The 19527-nt window shown below is 45.9% G+C and overlaps 2 protein-coding genes across 3 annotated transcripts in view; one reads left to right on the top strand and one right to left on the bottom strand.

The window, feature by feature from the left end:
- Positions 1-19527, top strand: part of ANLN (anillin, actin binding protein) — an 819922-nt gene that overhangs the window by 56867 nt on the left and 743528 nt on the right. The gene's annotated exons all lie outside the window — the stretch shown is intronic.
- Positions 1-19527, bottom strand: part of AOAH (acyloxyacyl hydrolase) — a 52911-nt gene that overhangs the window by 15697 nt on the left and 17687 nt on the right. Inside the window, exons 5-12 of the mRNA XM_034062068.1 lie at positions 15395-15454; positions 10778-10848; positions 10323-10383; positions 9740-9810; positions 9104-9152; positions 8115-8163; positions 7207-7301; positions 851-942 (exon numbers count right to left, since the gene is read on the bottom strand). Coding sequence (XP_033917959.1) covers positions 851-942; positions 7207-7301; positions 8115-8163; positions 9104-9152; positions 9740-9810; positions 10323-10383; positions 10778-10848; positions 15395-15454 — 548 coding nt within the window. The remainder of the gene's footprint in view (positions 1-850; positions 943-7206; positions 7302-8114; positions 8164-9103; positions 9153-9739; positions 9811-10322; positions 10384-10777; positions 10849-15394; positions 15455-19527) is intronic.

Here is a 19527-nt window from a genome sequence, read left to right as displayed (position 1 = left end):
GTTGGTAGGGAGCCTCTTTAGGCCTGACTCATGCTTGCTTTGGCATTTCACTGTATTGGTGACCCATCACAGGCACAGCAAATACAACTCATCTGCAGCTCAAAGGCAGAGCTGTTGGTGATGACACCCTCCAGCTCTGGCAGGAGCCAAAAGCCTCTTAATGCTGGCCAGGAAGATGATGAACAAAACCACAACTATCTCTTTTTAACTCCACAATTAATCCTGCTCCGTTCCCAAGTGTTGGCTTTGCCTCACTGCTTTCGGGCAGAGGCTTCTGTCTTCCCACCTAGTCCTGCACCCTTCCCATCCTCAGGAGCCAATGGAACTCAGCAAACAGGTCACAGGCACTGCCAAACTCTTCTTTTGCTATTCCCCTCTAAAAACAGAGCGGAAGAAAGTGCCCCAAAAAAGGGAATACTGTGAAATAACACTGGGGTTATTCCATTGTTGCAGCAGACAAAAGAAACAGGAGGAAGAGGGAATGGGGGGAGGAGGGGGAACAAGAAAGGAAAACAGTGATTTTTGTTGTTTTCTGCCTGCCCTCAAATCCTGACAACAGGGAGCTGAGGTTTTATTCCTTCATTTCTTAGCTCCTCCTAAGCTACAATTTGACCAGCTCTAAAACCTACCCTGAGTTTCAGGCAGACCAGGCCAGAGCACTGTGCATTGTCTGTATACTCAACAGGTGTGTCCAGATCCCTAGATCCAGTGTTGATCTGAGAGTGAGCACAAGCAGAGCTGAGGAGCATTGTTACCTTGCCTTTCAAGCACGCTTTTATTTCTCGTCCTTGCTGTGCTTTAAGGGACCTTAAGACTTGCTAGGACTTGGCCGTGCTGCCTGTTGGCTTACCCGATGGTGGAGTTCAGAAATCCAGTGATCTCTGAGAACTGGGGCCAGTCGAGCTCGTTGGTGAAAGCCATTGGGAGATTGGCAAATGATTTCTGAAAGAGAAATACTTAAATCAACACAGTTTCACCCTCATAGACCAAAAATCCCTGCAGCAAACTCAAGCACTTGGCTGCAGCATCACTGGACAGCAGCAATTGTAACTGCAGCTGTGGCAGTAATTACTTATCACAGAATGGTTTGTGCTGGAAGGGACCTTAAGGCTCATCTGGTTCCAAACCTCTGCCACTGCTCCAGCACCTTCTACTGGACCAGGCTGCTCCAAGCCCCATTCACGCTGCCAGGGATGGGGCAGCCCCAGCGTTTCTGGGCACCCCATGCCAGGGCCCCAGCACCCGCATATGCATATACTTCAAAAGCTGACTCTTGTAAGACAGGCATATGAGCAGAGAAATGCAACCTTCACCCTTCTCTGCTTTTGCTGGTATTGGTCCCTGGTTTTAAGTGACTGACTGGGAAAGCTCCCCTGCAGATGTAAGCTGTGCTGCACATTCAGAACACAGGGCCCTGCTCATTCCACTTGGATCTCTGGGCGTGTTGAAAATCATGAAAGGTGAGAGAAATGGCCTCAAGAAATTGCCCCATCTTGAAGAGATGAGAACATGAAGGTAATTTTCAGCTTCTCCTGGTCTGGGGTACCCTTGCAAAGACAAAAGCATCAATCCAGCATGCTCAGACTGAGAAACTGCTGATGGAAAAGGTAAGAACCAAAACATCAAATCAGAGAACTTACAGGCTGGTTTAATCCATGTAATTCCTTAGCTTCATTTTCTGTTGAAGCAATTGTGAGGTTTCCTTAAACCATCACTGCAGGTTGGGTTATTCTTTCTCCAGGAGGGTCAGAGGTTGCTCAGGAGCCAAAGAGCTGAATTTTGTGGTTGCCACCAAGTCCTCATTCCCAAAATCACCATTTAGATGAATGGGAGCTGTGTTTGAGTACATGCCTATGGGGTCTGACAGTAAGAGGATGGGGGGAGATGCGTGGAAAAGGGAGGAGAGGTGAGAAAAGGGGGGTTGTGAGGGGGAAGAAATCCTGAAGCCAAGCTCTGAGCAGCCTAATGCACAGCAGATGCCAGTTTAAAGCATGTAACAGCATATTTGACCTACTTACAGTAGATCTGCATTAGTTACCAAGGGGAAAATGGGTCTGGCTTAGTTATCTTTGTGTTGGTTTCCTCTCTCTCTTGTCCTTGCTTGTATCTCTACATACATATGTACATACATATATACATATATATATACATAAAGTAATTATTTTTTAAAGACTGGAGGGAACTTCCAAACCTGCCATCAAATGTGATAGTTTTATGTGCAAAAAGAAAGAATCCAAGAGCACAGCTCACAGCTATGAGTGGAAGTGGAGGGGGACAACATTTCTTGGCCATTTGCAGTGGTCATCCCTTCTTAGCTTTAAAGGTGACAGGAATATTGACATAGTCACTATAGACCTAAAGATATCATCTTCAATGAGTCACAGCATGGAGGAGTCTAAAAAGAACCCCCAAATAATGAAATATTCTTAAAACAAATTCTTCTATGACAACTTCTTTGTATTTTCTGCTCCAAACCAGTATTTTCATTGGACAAGTCCCAGTAATTTTTAACGTTTTCTTTTTTTCCTGCAAGCTTAGCTTAAAAATGAATTAAGTTTAAGCCAGAACCTGACTGAGTTGCAAATTGGGTTGGAAAGGAACATTTAAGCCCAGAATTATAGTTGCATCTGAACACTGCATATATGTTCAGCATTGACACTGTTCCAGCAAAGCACTTAAAGCCAGACTTCGGAAGGTATTTCAGGACTGAAGGGTGAGGATGAGTAGTTAGTGGAACTTTCAGGAGGATTGTAGACCTTGAACTCTGCAGGGATGTAGTTTGGAAAGCGTGGTCTAACAGACTGCATTTTGCTTAGCCTTACATACAAATATGTCCCACTCTAAAGGTGGATCTATACTGACTTTTAGCTTAAGCCTTGTTTAAATACCATTCTCTAGACTATTCTGGCTGAGAAGCCATGCTTCAGCCTACGTGCCAGATTTGAGCAGAGAATGATTAGAAACTTACTCCAGCCTAGCTTCAAATGCCATATTTTAACCTCAATTGCTCTAGATGGATCTTGCTTTGAAGGAACATCCTCACCTCCTAGATGTGTCCTACCTTGAAATACAGGGCAGCTGAAGCCATGGCTGATGCTAAATGCATGTATGCCAAGCTGGGCTTATATGGAAGAAGGTTCAGGGTTCCTATGGCAAGAGATCTTCAAAATCAGAACACAAGAGGGCATTGGGAACCTGATGCTTCTATGAGCCTTTAGAAATGCTGGTCCCAGCAATCCTGAAAGCGCAGAAGTATCCTTTAACTGGAAGGGGAATTTCGTAGTCGTTTTTATACTGACTTTAATGCTGTTCCAGTTCTCGTGGTAGCATTAAGTACCGCAGACAACTTTCTTATTCTAAGCACAGGAATAAGCAAGCCTTAGAGCTCTTGAGGAAAGCACAGCCTGTCTTTCTAAAAAGCATTATTCCCTTATTTTCCCCAAAATACAGGATCTTACTCATCACAGTATTAGCTGGGAGGGACTTGCCTGTGATTCACTGGATTAGAGGGAAGCTAGGGGATGGTTTTAATAAGATTTTCACAGATCAAACTCCTGACTTCTATAGGGGGGCAAAAACCCCAAAGGATTACACTATTTTGCACCTGTTCTGGACATCCTGAATGCACATTTACAGAAAAGCTGCATCCTTTAGATAGGAAATACATAGTATGAACCAGCTACTTTAATGAAACCTGAGAACACCTTGAGTTTGTGGGCAAATAGGTATTTACTGCATTACAGATAGACATGGCTTTATTTTGCTCTTTATTCAGCATGAAATAGAAAGCCAAGATCTTTAAAACACATCTTCCTAGAGAGGGTATCATTTCCACACATACAATGCTTTCATCTCAAGACAAATATGTCTCTAAAATGAGATTTAAAAGCAAACTTCTATCCCAGACAAAGTTTAGCAGCTATTTGGAAGTCAGCTGTAAGCAGATGGACAGAGCAGCAGGAGCACAATATCCATTGCTAGACTCACCGGTGTTTTCAACATTAGCATTCCAAAAACACCATCCACCTCAAAAGAACACCTGACTGGTATTCCTTCTGCTTTGCCAGACCTCATAAAGTGCCTGTCTACTGCATTCTACTGCATTTTTAATGTCAGTTTCAGGGCAGAGGAATGACTGTTCAGCTCAGGTCTTGCTGAACCTGTTAAAAGAAGGAAAGCCTGGCAAACCCAAAACCTAGTGATAAGCAATGAGCCAAAATAAAGTTGGCTTACTCCATTCTTAGAGCTGTATAATTGTTTCCCTGTAATTATACTCTGGGTGTTTGGGGATTTACTGGGGTGATGGCAAGTTAATGATGGAGCCAAGTGCTCTGCAGGAACATGCAAATGCTCCCCTTCCAACACTGCATACATGATGAAGGCAGGAACATGATTCAGGCCTTTGCATTTGGTCACTTAGGTGCAAGAGAGCAGGAAGATCAGGAGGGCTGTAGGGGACTTGATATGGGACAAGTAAACAATGGAACTCGATGCATTTCTTGACATAGGACATATGACAAAAGCATATCCATTTGCAGTGGATTACAAAGGGGATATGACTGTGAGAGGCCAATGCTAAGACAGCAGTAAGTTCCCAATTAGACTGGGAAATCTAATATCAATAAGGATAAATACAAATAATTTATGTATAAAATATACCAATTATATCAAGTAGGTAAAAGATAGACAAAACTTGAAGTAATGAAACAATACACTCACTAAATGTGAATTAACAGGCACACAACTATTTTCTTATAGACATGATAAAAGTCCTAAGGGCGGGGAGAGAAGTCCTATTTGGAATTCCACATCGAGGGGTGAGATTCAATTGAAATGGGAATTAAAGCTCTGAACTGACACTAGTATTGACTGCAGAGAAAACCATTTGATAAACTAATTTTTCTATGTGTCTTATCAAAGAAATATTGGCACATTCAAAGCAAAGTATCTTGAGTTCGACACCAGGGGGGGACAGTGGATACACAGGGATACTAATGCCTTTTCCTCCCCTTTCAGAGCCCTAACTTCAAATTCCTGCTGTGGTCCCAGATTAACTATGAGATTAGGACATAGTCTCCACACTCTCTCTGGTCACAAAACCATCCCTGGATGTGCTTCACAAGCCCCAGGCAGCTGGATTGCTGCTATTGCCATTCTATGCACAGAAAGCAGGACAGAGAGGACAAGCAAGAGGCAGAGGCAGTGACAAAGTCTGAATTAGCTCAGATTTTGTTTTGCTAGCTCTTTTGTGCTCAGGCAATTACTTTCTTAATTAAGGTGAGCTGCAAATTAAGTAATTTCTTACTATTGCTACACTTTGGATGCAGGTAATGAGGTTTGATATGACTGAACTTGCTGTGTCTCTGCATTAATATTTAACTGTTGTATTTCTGCTACCTTGGTAGGAAAAACTGCAAGGGTCCTAGAAAAGAACCAGAGAGGAACGCATCTCTCTGTGCCCTCCTTTCCCCACTGCAGGGCACTGGCTCTAATGTGGAGTCACCCTTTGTGCAAAGGAAAGCAGCCTCCTTCCTTTCCAACCAGTCCTTGATCTTCTCCACAAGCTGGCCAGACTGAACTGAGCACTGAAAATGCATCTGTAGGGTCTTACACAGAGAGCACCAGCTTCCTTCCTGTTAAAGTTGCTCTACAGCCATCAGACTGAATTGAGGTGGCATCAAAACTCACTTGATAAGCTGCACTCCTGATCCTGACCTTGAAGCTTCTGCCTCTGCATGCCATTACCAGTCCTCCACCCATCCAGCTAGTGGACCAGCAAGCTTCAAGCAAGAGAAAGGCTATTTAAACCTTCATTAGACACATAATAAATCGCTGACATAGTCTAAGGCTATTCTTGCCTCCATGGCTCTGCTACCGACATTACTGCCAGAATCATTATCACCATCGGCCTTATTAGCATCTTTATTAGACAAGATAATCTCAATTATCATTAGTGCTAATTTATTGTGCTTATCATTGGCTCTGCCATCAGTGTCAGTCACCTAATTCTTGTTCATAAACATTTAACAAAGGAAAACAACCTCTAATCTGCAACATTTACATCAGCTCAGCTCTGGGAGCCAAAGTGGGAAAACGCATGGAACTCTCAGACCTCCATCAGCTCTGTGACTACTGACACTATGGAATAAGTTTTGCTCTCCAGAAAACATCCATGTCCTCCTTCTATAGAGGCCAGTGGACAAGTAGGAGGTTTTCACGAGGGCTGGTGGGTAATGATGATCTATCTGCTCACCCCCATGCAACAGAGAGAAGGACAACACACAGTTCCTGGCTAGGGACTGCCACGGTTTAGGATCAGGATAGGGAACAACAGTGCAGAACAGGAGCATACTTGTGTGTTTTCTATCTCCACCCAGCTGCAGTTTGCTGGAATCATCCTTTCCCCTCAGTTGTGTCATTCCACACCAGTGAACTGCAGCAGCTGAGGCTCAGCCTAATTCACAGTCAGGTGAATTCTGTGGCTTGAAAATGGGAAACGCTGGGATGCTGCCCAAAGATAGACATCAGTGTGGCAGGGATATTTCAGAGTCATTACAGAAACCCTTTCCTATAGAACAAGTCCATCATAAACCCTTGGGTGACCCTCAAACACCTGCAGCTGTGTTTGTTCAGTGAGACTCAGAACACTGCAGTTACCAGACCTGTTTCATGTATACCACAGATGAGGGAAAGCAATCCAGGACTTCTCATTTCAAAGCCAGATGCCTAAAGCAGATCTCAGACTGTCAGCAGGGTCACTTCTACTCCACTTCCACAGCAAGGAGCCGTACCAACAAGCCTACTAATGGCAGGACTGATCCCACAGGCAGCCCTGTGTGGGAAGCCAGATGTCCTGCTTTGTGTCCCTGGCACAGCACAAGGCCACTGAAGCCAAACTCTTCCCTGACCCAATTGCACAGAGGTCGGATGAGAGGGGCAGCACAGGGCTATGCCTTTGGATTGTCAGAAGAGCATCCGCGGGAGGGGAATGACAAACACGAGGCCGTAACTATAACACCCAGTGCAGTGACTGGAAATGTCCAAGTTATAAATTAATAATTTGTACATTATAAATACATTTACATTTCTAAAACTATAAATAATGATTTTGTACTTGTTTCCCTTTGGCAGCCTGCGGCACAGCGGAGAAAGCAAACGGCAACCAGCAGCATGGTGGTTGATGGCAACCCGAACACGATTCCTCACCATTGACATCTGTGAGACGGTCATCCACTCGGGAGGGATGTGGAAGTGAGCACCAGCTGAGTCTCCCAACAGCACGACCCCTTGTGAATCCGCACCTAGAGAATGCATTGGGTTAGTCGCACAAGCAGAAAGAGCAAACCAGAGCAGAGCACAGAGAGCAATGCTTGAAGAGTAACTGCAGCGTTGGCTGGGGGAGTCATGAGGATGCTGGCTACATCACTCCCAATGGGGCTGAGCTGTTCAGACCCTGCAATGGGGTTTTTCTGTTCAGTAAAAACCGGTTAGCAGACATGTGCCAACAACCCCAGAGACACAACTGGGCATGAAAACCAGGGAAAGGTCTTGCTAATCACTAAAAACCCTGGTTGTAATGCAGGGATGGATGTGTTACTTTGTCAGAGGCTCTGCTCTGCAGACAGTGTTTAGTTTTGCTCCCCACAGAATATGCTTTATAAAGGACATTACTCAGGGAATTTCTCAGAGCTCTTTGCACAGAGCTGGGTGGTGGATGCGCTACTCACTCATAGGAGTGTTTCTGCTAGAACAACCTGGCTGGTTTCTAATTAACCTTACTTTAGCAGTTGTAAATTGCCTTTCAACTAAAACTGCTGAGAAGTCTTGCCAGGCAATGGTTCAGCCCCAGGATGCTGATTTAAATGTAAGGCAGGGTGAGCATAACTCACCTGGCTCCCAACACAGAATTACCAACAGCCTTTGCTTTCCATTTTCCATCTTTGCTCATCCTCATAATAAAAAAGAAATTCAATCTTTTGCCATTTTGCCTTTCTCATGAAGTTGTAAAGCCCAAAGTCTTTCCCCTACGTTGGCAATGACTGTGGAAACATTATTGTATTTAGGGAATCAATACTAAAGGCACATTGGTTTTCATACTGACTGTAAAGACTTACCTTTGCAGAACTTCTTCTCATAGGGAATTCCATCTTTTGGATCCACACCCTGTTGGAGGAGAGAAGGGGCAGATGATGATGGCATCCATCTAGTGCCTGAAAAATGCACTGCAAAACAGAGGTGGAGAATTTGTTCTTGAATGTTTGTCTTGACAGGCTCGAGAGGTGTGAACCACATGAGCTTCAGCAAGGACAAGTGCAAGGACCTGCACCGGGGTCAGGGCAATCCCAAAGCACAAATATGAGCTGTGTGGGAAATGGATTGAGAGCAGCCCCTGCTCTTGTGAGACCCCACCTAAGAACTGCATCCAACATCAGGATGCTGTCAGAGTGAGGCCAGAGGAGGCCATGGAGCTGCTGCGAGGGCTGGAGCAGCTCTGCTCTGGAGCCAGGCTGAGAGAGCTGGGCTGGGGCAGCCTGGACAAGAGAAGGGGAGACCTGAGAGCAGCTCCAGTGCCTAAAGGGGCTGCAGGAAAGCTGGAGAGGGGCTTGGGACAAGGGATGTAGGGACAGGCCAAGGGGAATGGCTTGAACCTGCCAGAGGGTGCTGAGGCGCTGGCACAGGGTGCCCAGAGAAGCTGTGGCTGCCCCATCCCTGGCAGTGCTCAAGGCCAGGTTGGACACAGGGGCTTGGAGCAGCTGCTCCAGTGGAAGGGGTTGGAGCTGGAGGAGCTTTAAGGTCCCTTCCAACCCAAACCAGTATGGAATATGATTCTGTGATATAAATTATAATAGCTATAATTGTAAACAATTATAAGCATCAATAAATAAACTTCATTCATTAACTACTTCCCCCTGTTTCCTTAGTTCATAATAAATACAGTTTTATTACTTGGAATGTCAAATGCAGTAAATAAACAGCAGTAATCCAATTCAGTTCATAAACCAGAAGAAAGAAAAATAAATACCTACACACTAATCCAGAAGGAAGGAAAAAAAGAGAAGCAGCAGTCAGGAAGGAAATATAAGATGCAACATCATTGACTTACCCATATGCCATTGCAGTTAGAGTCCCTTTCCTCATCCCAGTTATCAGGACTAAAACAGAAGGATATACAGCATTACAGAAAATAAAGGAGCTCTTGAGGGAATGGGATGCTTTGTGCCATTTGTCACTAAGAATATGTAATAACTAGAAATCCCTTTCTGCACAGAAGGGTCTTTCATTTCCCCACTTTGAATTCAGGGCAGGCAATTTTTCCTTGCAAAATGCAATATTGATTTAAAGTTAGCACTCAATGTTGTTGAATGGAACTTACCCTTTTAGTCTGCGTATTCACTCAGGTGAAGTGAATGGGGTGATTCTTTTTCCTTGCCCTTTTCCTAGCTTGTAGTGTTCCCTGAAATCCTAACCCTCACTTAGAGCAGGGTAATGAGGATTTGCTCTCCTCATTGGTCTGTGTGACGAATTTTGGTTTCAGATGCTTCAGAGAAAGGAAAGAACCCTGTGCACCACCCCTGCTCATGCGCCCCATCCCTGCTCTCCATCATTTCCTGTTGTCTCCATCACTGTGCAATCAAGCCCCATGCAGCGATGTGCTCTCCTAGAGCATGGCCAGCCCCAGGTACAGAGCTCATTCTTCAAGAAGTCACAGTTCTGAAGCCTTGAAATGAATGACAATTACCGTCTGCCCGGGTACACAGTGTTGTTTCTGTCATCACAGTCTCTGCCTCGCCAGTGGTAGCCCCTCAGTGTCTGAAAGCCAGGAGAAGCACACAGATAGACAGGATGGCCATTGTTACTCTGGCACCTTTAATTTAACATATCTACAATGAGAATCTAACTCCAGGTGCAGGAATCCAATGCAGTAAATGGGTTGTATTCCAGAGGCCCTGGGCTAAGCTTTAATAAATGGCACCTTGCACACTTCACTGCAGAAAGGAGACAAGCTGGGGATTTAATTTGGGGTGGTTTTTTATATGACTTTCCTTCACTCTCATTAATGCAGTAAACAGAGCACTCAGCAGCAGAGCAGTTTGCTTCTGCAGGGGCACAGCTTTGTGTGTGCATCTCCCCGGGTGGCATCAAGGAATCATTGGGGTTTTCATCCAGAAAGAACACTTCTTTATGACCAAAACCACCCCCATTGGCTTTATTCCTGCACCTGTTTTCACACGCATGAATGAGGCTTTGCAGAAAGGAGGAAGAATCCCATAGACATTCCTATTGTCAAGGTTTTACTGTACCAAGGGAAATGCTTTGCTTACCGGGAAAGTACTAAATTTATCTCCATCCAAGTCTTCAAAAGGCAGTTCATTTCTCAAAACACTGTAAAAGACCCACAAAACCAACAGACACGGAGTTAACTGGCCAGTACATTGGCAAATGTGCCAGCTGCTGTGCTCAGCCCTTCTCAGGCGCTGCCTGTCTGCCACCCACCCCACTTCCTTCAGTACCTGGAGGTTCTCCTAGCACTGGGCAACTGCTGCTTAATTCCTGTTCCCCACAGTTATAAAGGTGCTGTGGCCTTCCTGCACTGAGCCCTCTGAGGAACCTTACCTGAATTCTGGGCAGCCTCCCTGGATGCTACCTGGGCAGTGGTTTTATGAAGGAACCCAACAGCAGTAAAGTACAGCAAGCTCTGCTGACTGAGGATGAGCTCTGACAGAAGCAAAGGTACCATATCCTGCTTCTGGTTAAGGAGTGAAAGCCTTGTACATACTGTTTAATCTTCTCACACAGGTTAGCCAGGAGAGGAAACGCACAAACGCTTGAGAACCCCATGAAGTTCTTCTGGAGGGGAAGAAAACAAAAGAAGACGGATGCATTAGTTCCTAGAGGTGACATGGCTTGGGGTAGTCAGTGTCAGTAAAGCCTAAAGCTAAATCATGTAGTTTCTGCCTGGAAACACCTGAAAACCCCAACGATGCAATAAGGATGCCATGTGTCATCCTTAGAATTTAGACCTGACACAGCAGTCACCTGAAGGATTTCAATGGAACGCTTCCCAGAAAGCTGTGAAATTAAACAGGAGAAAACCCAGAAAGCTGTAAAATTAAACTCTGAAACTGCCTCTCATGCACCCCAGTGGGTTTTAAATCCTCTGTAAAACCGCAGCTCTTGTGCTCCACAAACATGATGCCGCCTGACCCTTCGTGTGAAAGCAGCAGCCTGTGGGCCATGGAGCTGGTTTCTGCATGTTCAGGTAAGGGGGATGAACTGAGGGTCAGGAACAGCCCCAGAGAGAGGAGAAATGGAGGTGTCCAGCACAGGCATGGAACACCCCTGGTTTTGTTAATGAGGTCTTTTACCTGCAAGTCTCATAACTAGACCTTATCCTGTCCAGGCTGGCAAGCTGTCAGGAGGAACTCTTGCCACATTAGTGGACCACAGCCATGGGCTAATCCAGTTGAGTTTCCAGGCAGCCAGGAGGCTTCAGAAGCTAAAGGAGACCTTCCTAATGACTGTTCAAGTTACAGACACATGGCACTGCATCAGCAATCAGTCCTACAAACATGCTGCTCTAATCTAAGCTCAGGTGGTCTTTAGACACCGAGGGCATTCAAGTGGTCTATAAATACAGAGAGCTGGTTGGTGCAGTCTAATTAACTGTATTCACTAGGCTGCATTCAGCATGCAAATGTGGAGCAGATGAGCAGATGGGCACACTCATAACTTTATGCAAAGAAGGGTGATTATTTATGTGGCCATAGCATTTAAGAGCTCTGTCTTTGGACCAGCTTTCATGTGTTACACGCTCTATATACACAGAGGAAAATATATGGTCCTTGCCCTGAAGAGGCTACAACCTGAATCTAACATAAAACAAGATAAAGGTTGGCTACAGCTCAGGAGAGGACAATAAGAGGCTATTACTCACCATGAGGGGCAGTAATCCCAGCATATGAAACTGATTGACAAAGGAGAACTCACTGCAGGGCAGTGAGGCCACGATGCACAGAGCATTGCCCTGCAGCTCCAGGGAAGGCAGGAAGGTGTTTGCTTGGACAGGGAAGAAAAGGTGATGGAGATGGGGGTTTCATGCTGCCAAGAGCAGGCCAGCCCCAGCAGTCTGTTATGGCCAGGATCTCCATGTGGAGAAGGCAGCTGGGCTAGCAAAGAGCCCCCAGTACAAACATGGCAGCAGCATTTGCACTAGTGGCTGAAGTGACCAAGCAGCAAGGTGAAGATGAAGAAGAGGGGAACGTTGTGAAGGGCACCTGCAGTGCAGATGGAGCTGTAACCGTGCTCTTTCTGAAGGAGCCAATAGAGAAATCAAGGGACGGGAAAAGGAGGAAAATGAAGGAGACAAGAAACAAGAAACTCACTGTGGCTCCAGCTGCCCTGTACTCTTCCCCATCCCGGTGCACCTCTGTATTTAAGCTCCCTGCCAGCCTGGCTGCATCAGGGCTATGTGCTGCAGCATGGCAGGGACACAGACCTCTTCGCTCTTGGGTGTGCATACACACGTACAGGGGTACAAGCAGGATGCCAGATTTACTCCAAATGCTTTGCAAACCTACCTACACCTTCCTGAAATAAGGAAACAAATCGCTCCTCCCACCTCCTCCAGGTGGGACCAATCTTGCCCACAAAAGGCTCTTAAAGTGATCCATCAGGCTAAGATTTGCTATGTCTTCATCTGAGCTCTCAGCTTTTCACTTCAGGCTAAGTAACAGCATGTGAGGCTTTTGAAGTGAAGGCACCTGAGGCCAAAACTGCCCCAGCAAGGCAAAGCACAGGGCTCACAAGGAATAAGCACATCAATAAACCCACCTTTCACTCTGCCTGCTGGCTGCATTCAAACTGTAAGGACAATAAAACCTGTCCTGCCTTTTTCTCAGCTATGCATTTGAATATTGTTGGTGGCTGAATCTCTGTTTGTTTCAAAGGAAAAGGCTGGCCTGCAGCCCAGAGACTGCCTGGCTCACATGGGAACAGTGGGCATGAGGGTGACCTGGAAGTGGTGCAGCCACCACGGAGTCCTTCCCAGCAGAGCCAGGCTATGGGTGCAGCACATGCTTTTGGGAGGAGATGTTTGCTTGCCCTTGTACAACATGAATGGGGGGTCAGGAGACTGGTTTATTCCCATCTCTGCCTTGCAATTCCCTCGTCTCCCTCCATGGTTTCCCACTTCTCCCACTAGCAGGCTGTGACTTGCAGGGACCGTGGACTCCTGATGTGGTTGTAGTCAGGGTGCTTGCTCTCATTAAATGCTACAGCCAGGGCTTTCTGTTGTTCTTTCACTGCTATTGCTCAAAGATGCCTCTTAGTATCTCCCCCATGACAAAAGTTACTGCTAGAGGTGCTCCCAGTGATTGATAGCACCAATATCTTACTCATCACCTATTAACATTCCCTAATGACATTCCTGTAATTATTTTAATTGGGTTTGCAGAAAAGAATAATAATGAGCCCCTAATGCTGGTTGGTGTTTGGTTTAAGGCAGTCGCTCACAGATGATTCACTGCTTTTCATGAACGGAGACATCTATCAGGTTCTGGGGGTTGTAGCCACTTCCACTGAATCCCTACATCTGGGAAACACCTTCTCTTTTTCCCAAACCCACAACAATGCTAAGACATGGCCAGCAAATACAAAGGCCTGGGACCAGGCAGACCTCACATCCTCATTACCAACAGCCATAATCACACATCTCTTTATGCAGTCACATAGAGCAGGCAAGCAAAGATGGGCACAGCCAACTTGCAAGAACCTGTTCAGAAGACTTTCCCCAAACATGCAATGGGGAAAAGCAACCAAAATAGCAGATATGGGAAGAATATAATATATTATATTTAATATTTTATATTAATAGATATTATATACTATGTATAATTGATTATTATTATATATTGTAATTATTATAATTATAATATTATCGATTATAATTTAGATAATTATATAGGATATATATAATTTGATGTTTCTGTCTCATATAAGCCAGAACATAGAAGATGAATGTTTTTCTCCCTCCACCAATGCAAAGATGCCCCAGCACTCATTTAAAATAGGTTTCAGCAAGGGTCCTTACAGGGAGCAAGCTAAAATAACTGCAGGAGAGGCCCAACCAACCCCATAATACTCTTTTAACTAAAGCTGTTCTGGCACTGTGCGGTTATAGAGGTTCAGAAATACACTGATTGGAGAAACCCAATTATGAACTGGGACACTGTCTGCTTGTCCCTCCTGCTGGGAAATGGGGCAACTTGGAACAGGAAGGGGCAAGGACTGAGAGAGGTACAGGGACACTGAGCAGCTCTGAGGGTACAGGAGAGGAAAGGCAAGATCAAGGAGGCTGGAAACCTCAGGCCATCAGTAGCACTGTGCTGAATAGGGGGCAGAATGAATCAGATCCTGCTGGTTGCTGCTGTGGGAGCTGAGTCCCATCTCTCCAGCACATTGTTTGTTTCCCAGCCTTGGCAATTGCTCAAAGGCTAATTAGGAGCCTCGGTTTTCCCTGCTGGGAACAGCACACAGCATGGATCCAGGGGGAAGCAGTGTCAGTCATTTCCTCACAAGCAGCTGAACGTTTGCTCTGCATTAAGCCCTGCAGACAACTGGAAGCCAACTGTGGCTGTGCTGGCTCATTCAAGTGAACCCAACAGAACAAGAGCTGCCCTTCCCTTCCCTGTGGCCCTACAGAGACCCTCGAGAAATCCCAAAACTGCCGGAGGTGGGAACATTTCAAACCCAGTTCTCAAGTCTAAGGGGCAAAGGGCTCTTACAACATATGCAGTTTGCAGCCAGGCCACTGCTTGAGCTTCAGGCAACCCCCTGATGCAGTCACTGTGCTCTGTGGCAGTGGCCAGCTAATGAGGCTGCCTCTTACACACGGCTAGAAGGGATGATGAGGGACAAGGAAGAAGCATGAAAGAAAGAGGAGCAATAATGAACAAGGGGGAAATCCAAATCCCTGCTTTTGTAAAGAGCCTGAACACAATCTGTATCTGCCTGTATTTTGTTTTAAGGCTGGCTGCCACACCAATGGCAAGCTGGGCCAGTGCGAGTGTCCCTGTGTGACGATGAGCTCTGAAGCTCTCAGGTGAGATCCTCAGGTGCTGCACAGGTTTCAGACATACATTTATGTGTGGGATGGACACAGTTACCCCTTCTCCACAAGCAGTCTGCATTTGTTGTGATGCTTTTTTCTGCTCTCCCCATACTTTCCTCTCTATTATCTACCTCTCCTTTGCAGTATCACCTCACAGAGCATATCCTACACCAGGTAGGAGTGAGTCAGCATTCAGTTTAGTGCCCATCAGGCAAAATAAACGAGGACAGCCTCCTGCTACATGCAAGTACAGTGTGAAACACCCTGATGCCACGGGTTTCTTACCAGGCCCTTGGAAGTCTTCACAATCCTTCGTGCTTTTCTTATTGCAGTACTCAGCCCAACCTAGGAGAGAAAAACCACAATAAATACAATGAGATCAGCCTCACAGGACCCTACCAATTTTTCTCCCCATTTCCTATCTTTCTTCTTTGTAATGTATCATTTCCAGCACAAAAAATGATGTATGAGTCCACAAACTCATCATCAGTTACATTTTATTGGACTAACATTCAGTTATCCAATCCCCCCTTAGGAAACTACAGCTGCAAGAGTTTATTTAGTTTGCTCCAGGGCATCATTTATTTCCTAAGGCCCAGATCAGTTAAAGAGCTGAGATCCATATCCTGACTGCACCGTGTGAGGCTTCTCCAGTGACACTTCCTAAAGAACAACCCATCCATTAGATGGCCAAAAGAGGATTATCTGTGCAATGGCAGTCAGATGGGTATAGAGGAAACAATACACGGATAAGGGTTATAGTCTGCTGAGGTCCATCCCAGCAGGGGAGCAGCTGGCACATGGGAAGGGACAAAGCAGGGAACAGACTGGAAAGCAGGGAAAGTGCAATACGTTTTTGAGCCCACCTGGTCCACAGCCCTGCATCCTGCCTGCATGAATACCAATGCATGGGGAGTAAGCAGGGACTCTGCACCATCCCAGTAAGTTCACCCCTGTCCATAAGAACTCTCCTGCAGCACAGCACACAAGGACCACATCAGTTTTCCTGCCACAAGGACTCGTGCTCCTCCCCTGCTGCTCTGTTTTCACTTCTGGACAGTATTCATCCATCTCAGTGAGGGTAAGTCCCTTATGTTGTTTGTTAGGCCACCTTTGCAAGCAGTGCTATCTGCAAGGCAGTGTCTGTGTGATGGCCTCTGTCCTTCCCCTCAGCATTCGGCATGAACACGACTGAAAATACTGCCTGTCTGCCCTCTTTCAGCAGGGATAACTGCTTTGTTCTGCAGGCTTCGGGCATTGGTAAAAAAGAAAATGAAATAATAAAAAGTAAAATAACATAACATAGAACAACATAAAAGAAACCAAAATAAAACGAAACAAAAGATAAAATAGATAAAGATCAATTCCTTCTGACAGTGTTTCAAATGGAAAGGAAAACGCAGTGTGTCACAGCGTGTTTAGCACTTGGTTACTGATGAGAGCTGTAAGCGAGGACAAACTGTTCTGTCTGACCATGACCAGTCCCTCCTGCAGCCCAGCCTGCAAACACAAGTGTTAGCTCCAAGGCTGAGGCTCTGCACAAGTTTATATCTATGTGGCTGGGGCTACAGGAACTCAGCATGGGGGGAAAGCAGGCTTTGCCAAGGGGTGGTATTCAAGCATTTGGAGAAGGAAAAGAACCTATCCCTTGAGCGATGGCACCTTTCTGAACAGCGGGCATGCCAGCTTGCAATACTAGGGCAGAATACATTTGCATTGAAAGCAACCATTGCCAATGTGGTTTTTTTATTAGGGGTAAAATGTAGCATGTCATTATAATAGGGTTAGGCAGTGATCAGAGCAAATTAATTAACTGGGCTATTCAAGGGTCAAAGATCCGTATTGAACAATATAAAGGGATGAGGAAGAATAAGCATAAGCAGCAAAAACCACAGGCTTGTAAGTTACTGGGGTTTAATGTTAATATATGTGCTTAATCATAGAACCATGGAACAGTTTGGGTTGGAAGAGACCATCAAAGCACAGGCAGTTCCAACCCCCTGCCATGGGCAGGGACATTTCAACTAGATCAGGTTGCTCATAACCACATCCAGTGTGGCCTTGAATATCTAATTCATTGTGTCTGTAGTCTTATGAAAACCTGGGGATGCCACAAATAGAGGATTGATGCTAGGAATGAGCCAAGACACTGATCCCTGGTTTCCTCCCCTGGGCAATGCTGTCCCCCAGACCCAAAGACGCACCTTGCATTTGTCACAGTTATGTTGTACGTTACCAGCTGCTGTCATTTCTGCAATAACACAGCTTGAGGGATGAGGTAAAGGGCTTAAAATGGAGTGCGACAGATGAGACGTCTCCAGAGAGGTAGGATTTATCAATCCCTTTATGCTGGGCAGGGGAGGAGAGACCTTCCTTGGTCTCAGCAGCAGAGCACCTGCAGATGGCTACAGCAATACAGCACACAGAGAGCAGGAAGCAAGGGAGGAAAGGCTCAACTACCCCTGCATGTAGAAGTTCCAAGGGCAAGACCTCCCACTGCACCAGTTCCTGCAGCCAGGGCTCTGGGGTGAAGTACACCCAACACCCTCACCGGATGGGGCTGAGGGCACCAGTGTCACTGGGGTTTCATTCACTGCCGCCTTCCACTGCTCTCCACAGAGCCTACATCTTCCCACTCATGAATGCTTTGCCAGCACATCTCTCAGCATAAGCAAACACCCAAAGCAGGCCTGATTCTCTCATTCATCACCCTTGATGATGATGATGAACCCATGACACCTTGTTAGCCAGCTCTTTCCCAGGAGAGCGGATAGTTACAAGATGCTCCAATTTTCCCTTCTAACCCATTTTCATCATCCTTTGATCAGGAGTACACAGACCAAGGTACCAAAATGCTGCCAAGTTTGTTAAGCAGCACTGGCAAAACTGAGATTTGTACTACAGCTCCTCATATTGCCACCCTCATATTAAGGGTAGAGGAGAACCTCTTGCTGGGCAGTTAGGATGCAGTGGGAGGGAGCACGCTTGCCCATGTTGGATGTTCTCCTCCTCTAACTCTGCACTTGAGGGCATTGCCCTCCCCTCACACAGAGCAATACTTCAGAATTAGAGCCAGCCCTCCTAGAATAACTGCAGCGTGCCGATGGCTCCAGGCAGGCTGGCAAAAACATCATTTGGGCTGATCTGTCACAGACCAAGGGAAGCATGTAATATAACACACGTACCACTTACCCAGCTTGCAGGGTCTCCATTATGTAGATAGTTCCCAAAACCAGGCCTTTCCTCAAGACACACACACTCACTAGATCAACATCACAGGAACAGAACAAACCAAACTGCTGACTGAAAAAGCAGCTACATGTTGATATTTGCCACCTTAAAGGCAATCAAACGTGAACATTATACAGCCTCATAAGGGCAAGTAACTCTACATTTATGTTAAGTCAGTCTGTGTTTAGTTTACTCCCTGTGCCAGTACAAATCTGATACTAATTCTGGGAAAAGGGGCATCCAGAAGTCTAAATGAATAAATGAGGTACCTGAAAATCAATCGAGTTGAACAAACCAGTCATTTGTATTAAAGTCCTGCTGAAACCCTTGGCAGGAGACTGTGCCAGCACTCGCAGGGTCACAGAACTGAAGTGATCCATCAACTGACAAACCAGAGGAGCAAATGTGAGGTAAAGTGCGTTTTATGCACCGGTGTCTCTGATTGTGTATTAATGTTTCACCCATAATTCATCCCTGCCCAGTCTGAGATGTCACAGAGTTACTGTGGGCAATTTATCAACCCCTTGAGCATGAACTCTGAGCACTGCTCGTCCCCTCCTGTCTCCCACAGCCTCCTCACGCGGTCTCAGGGCATCAGGTGAGCTGAGCAGGAGAGATTTGTTGACAGAATTCCCTTATCCCTGATAAGAAACCAATGGACCTTGACAGAAAGGGATTTTACAGCCACTTGGAAGGGAGAGGGTTTGCTTGAGCCCCTCACTCAGAGAGAGTCTCCAGGCCACACAAATGGGAGTCCAACGTCTGTTTAAAGAACAACCCCCCAAAAGCCCTATTCCCAGACCCATGGGAGGTGGGTGGAAGGACCCATGAGCTGCTTTACCAGATGCAGGGTTTCTGAAGGAGCCCATCTGATGAAGTCTGGGCATCATCCTTGTTGAGCCAAGCTAGTGCAGACCCTCTCTGCTGCCTGCACCCATCTTCACCCCTGCCTGGATGCACACTTACATATCTCTATGTTGGCATAACAGGGAGCATAGCAGTCATACGGGACATACACCTGCTGTAAAACAAATGTTACTGCCATTCATGGGAGACAACAGTTTCTTAATACTGACAGAACTAAACCCATCCTGGAGATGAACCACAGCTCACCAGAGCCCATAAAAAGACTGATTTCAGTAGCTGCTGGATGTGGTCCTCTGTAAAGCATATTATGCACACCTTTA

This window comes from Melopsittacus undulatus, chromosome 1, assembly GCF_012275295.1.
Source record: "Melopsittacus undulatus isolate bMelUnd1 chromosome 1, bMelUnd1.mat.Z, whole genome shotgun sequence".
Lineage (NCBI taxonomy): Eukaryota > Metazoa > Chordata > Aves > Psittaciformes > Psittaculidae > Melopsittacus > Melopsittacus undulatus.
This window is presented reverse-complemented; position numbering and strand designations above follow the sequence as displayed.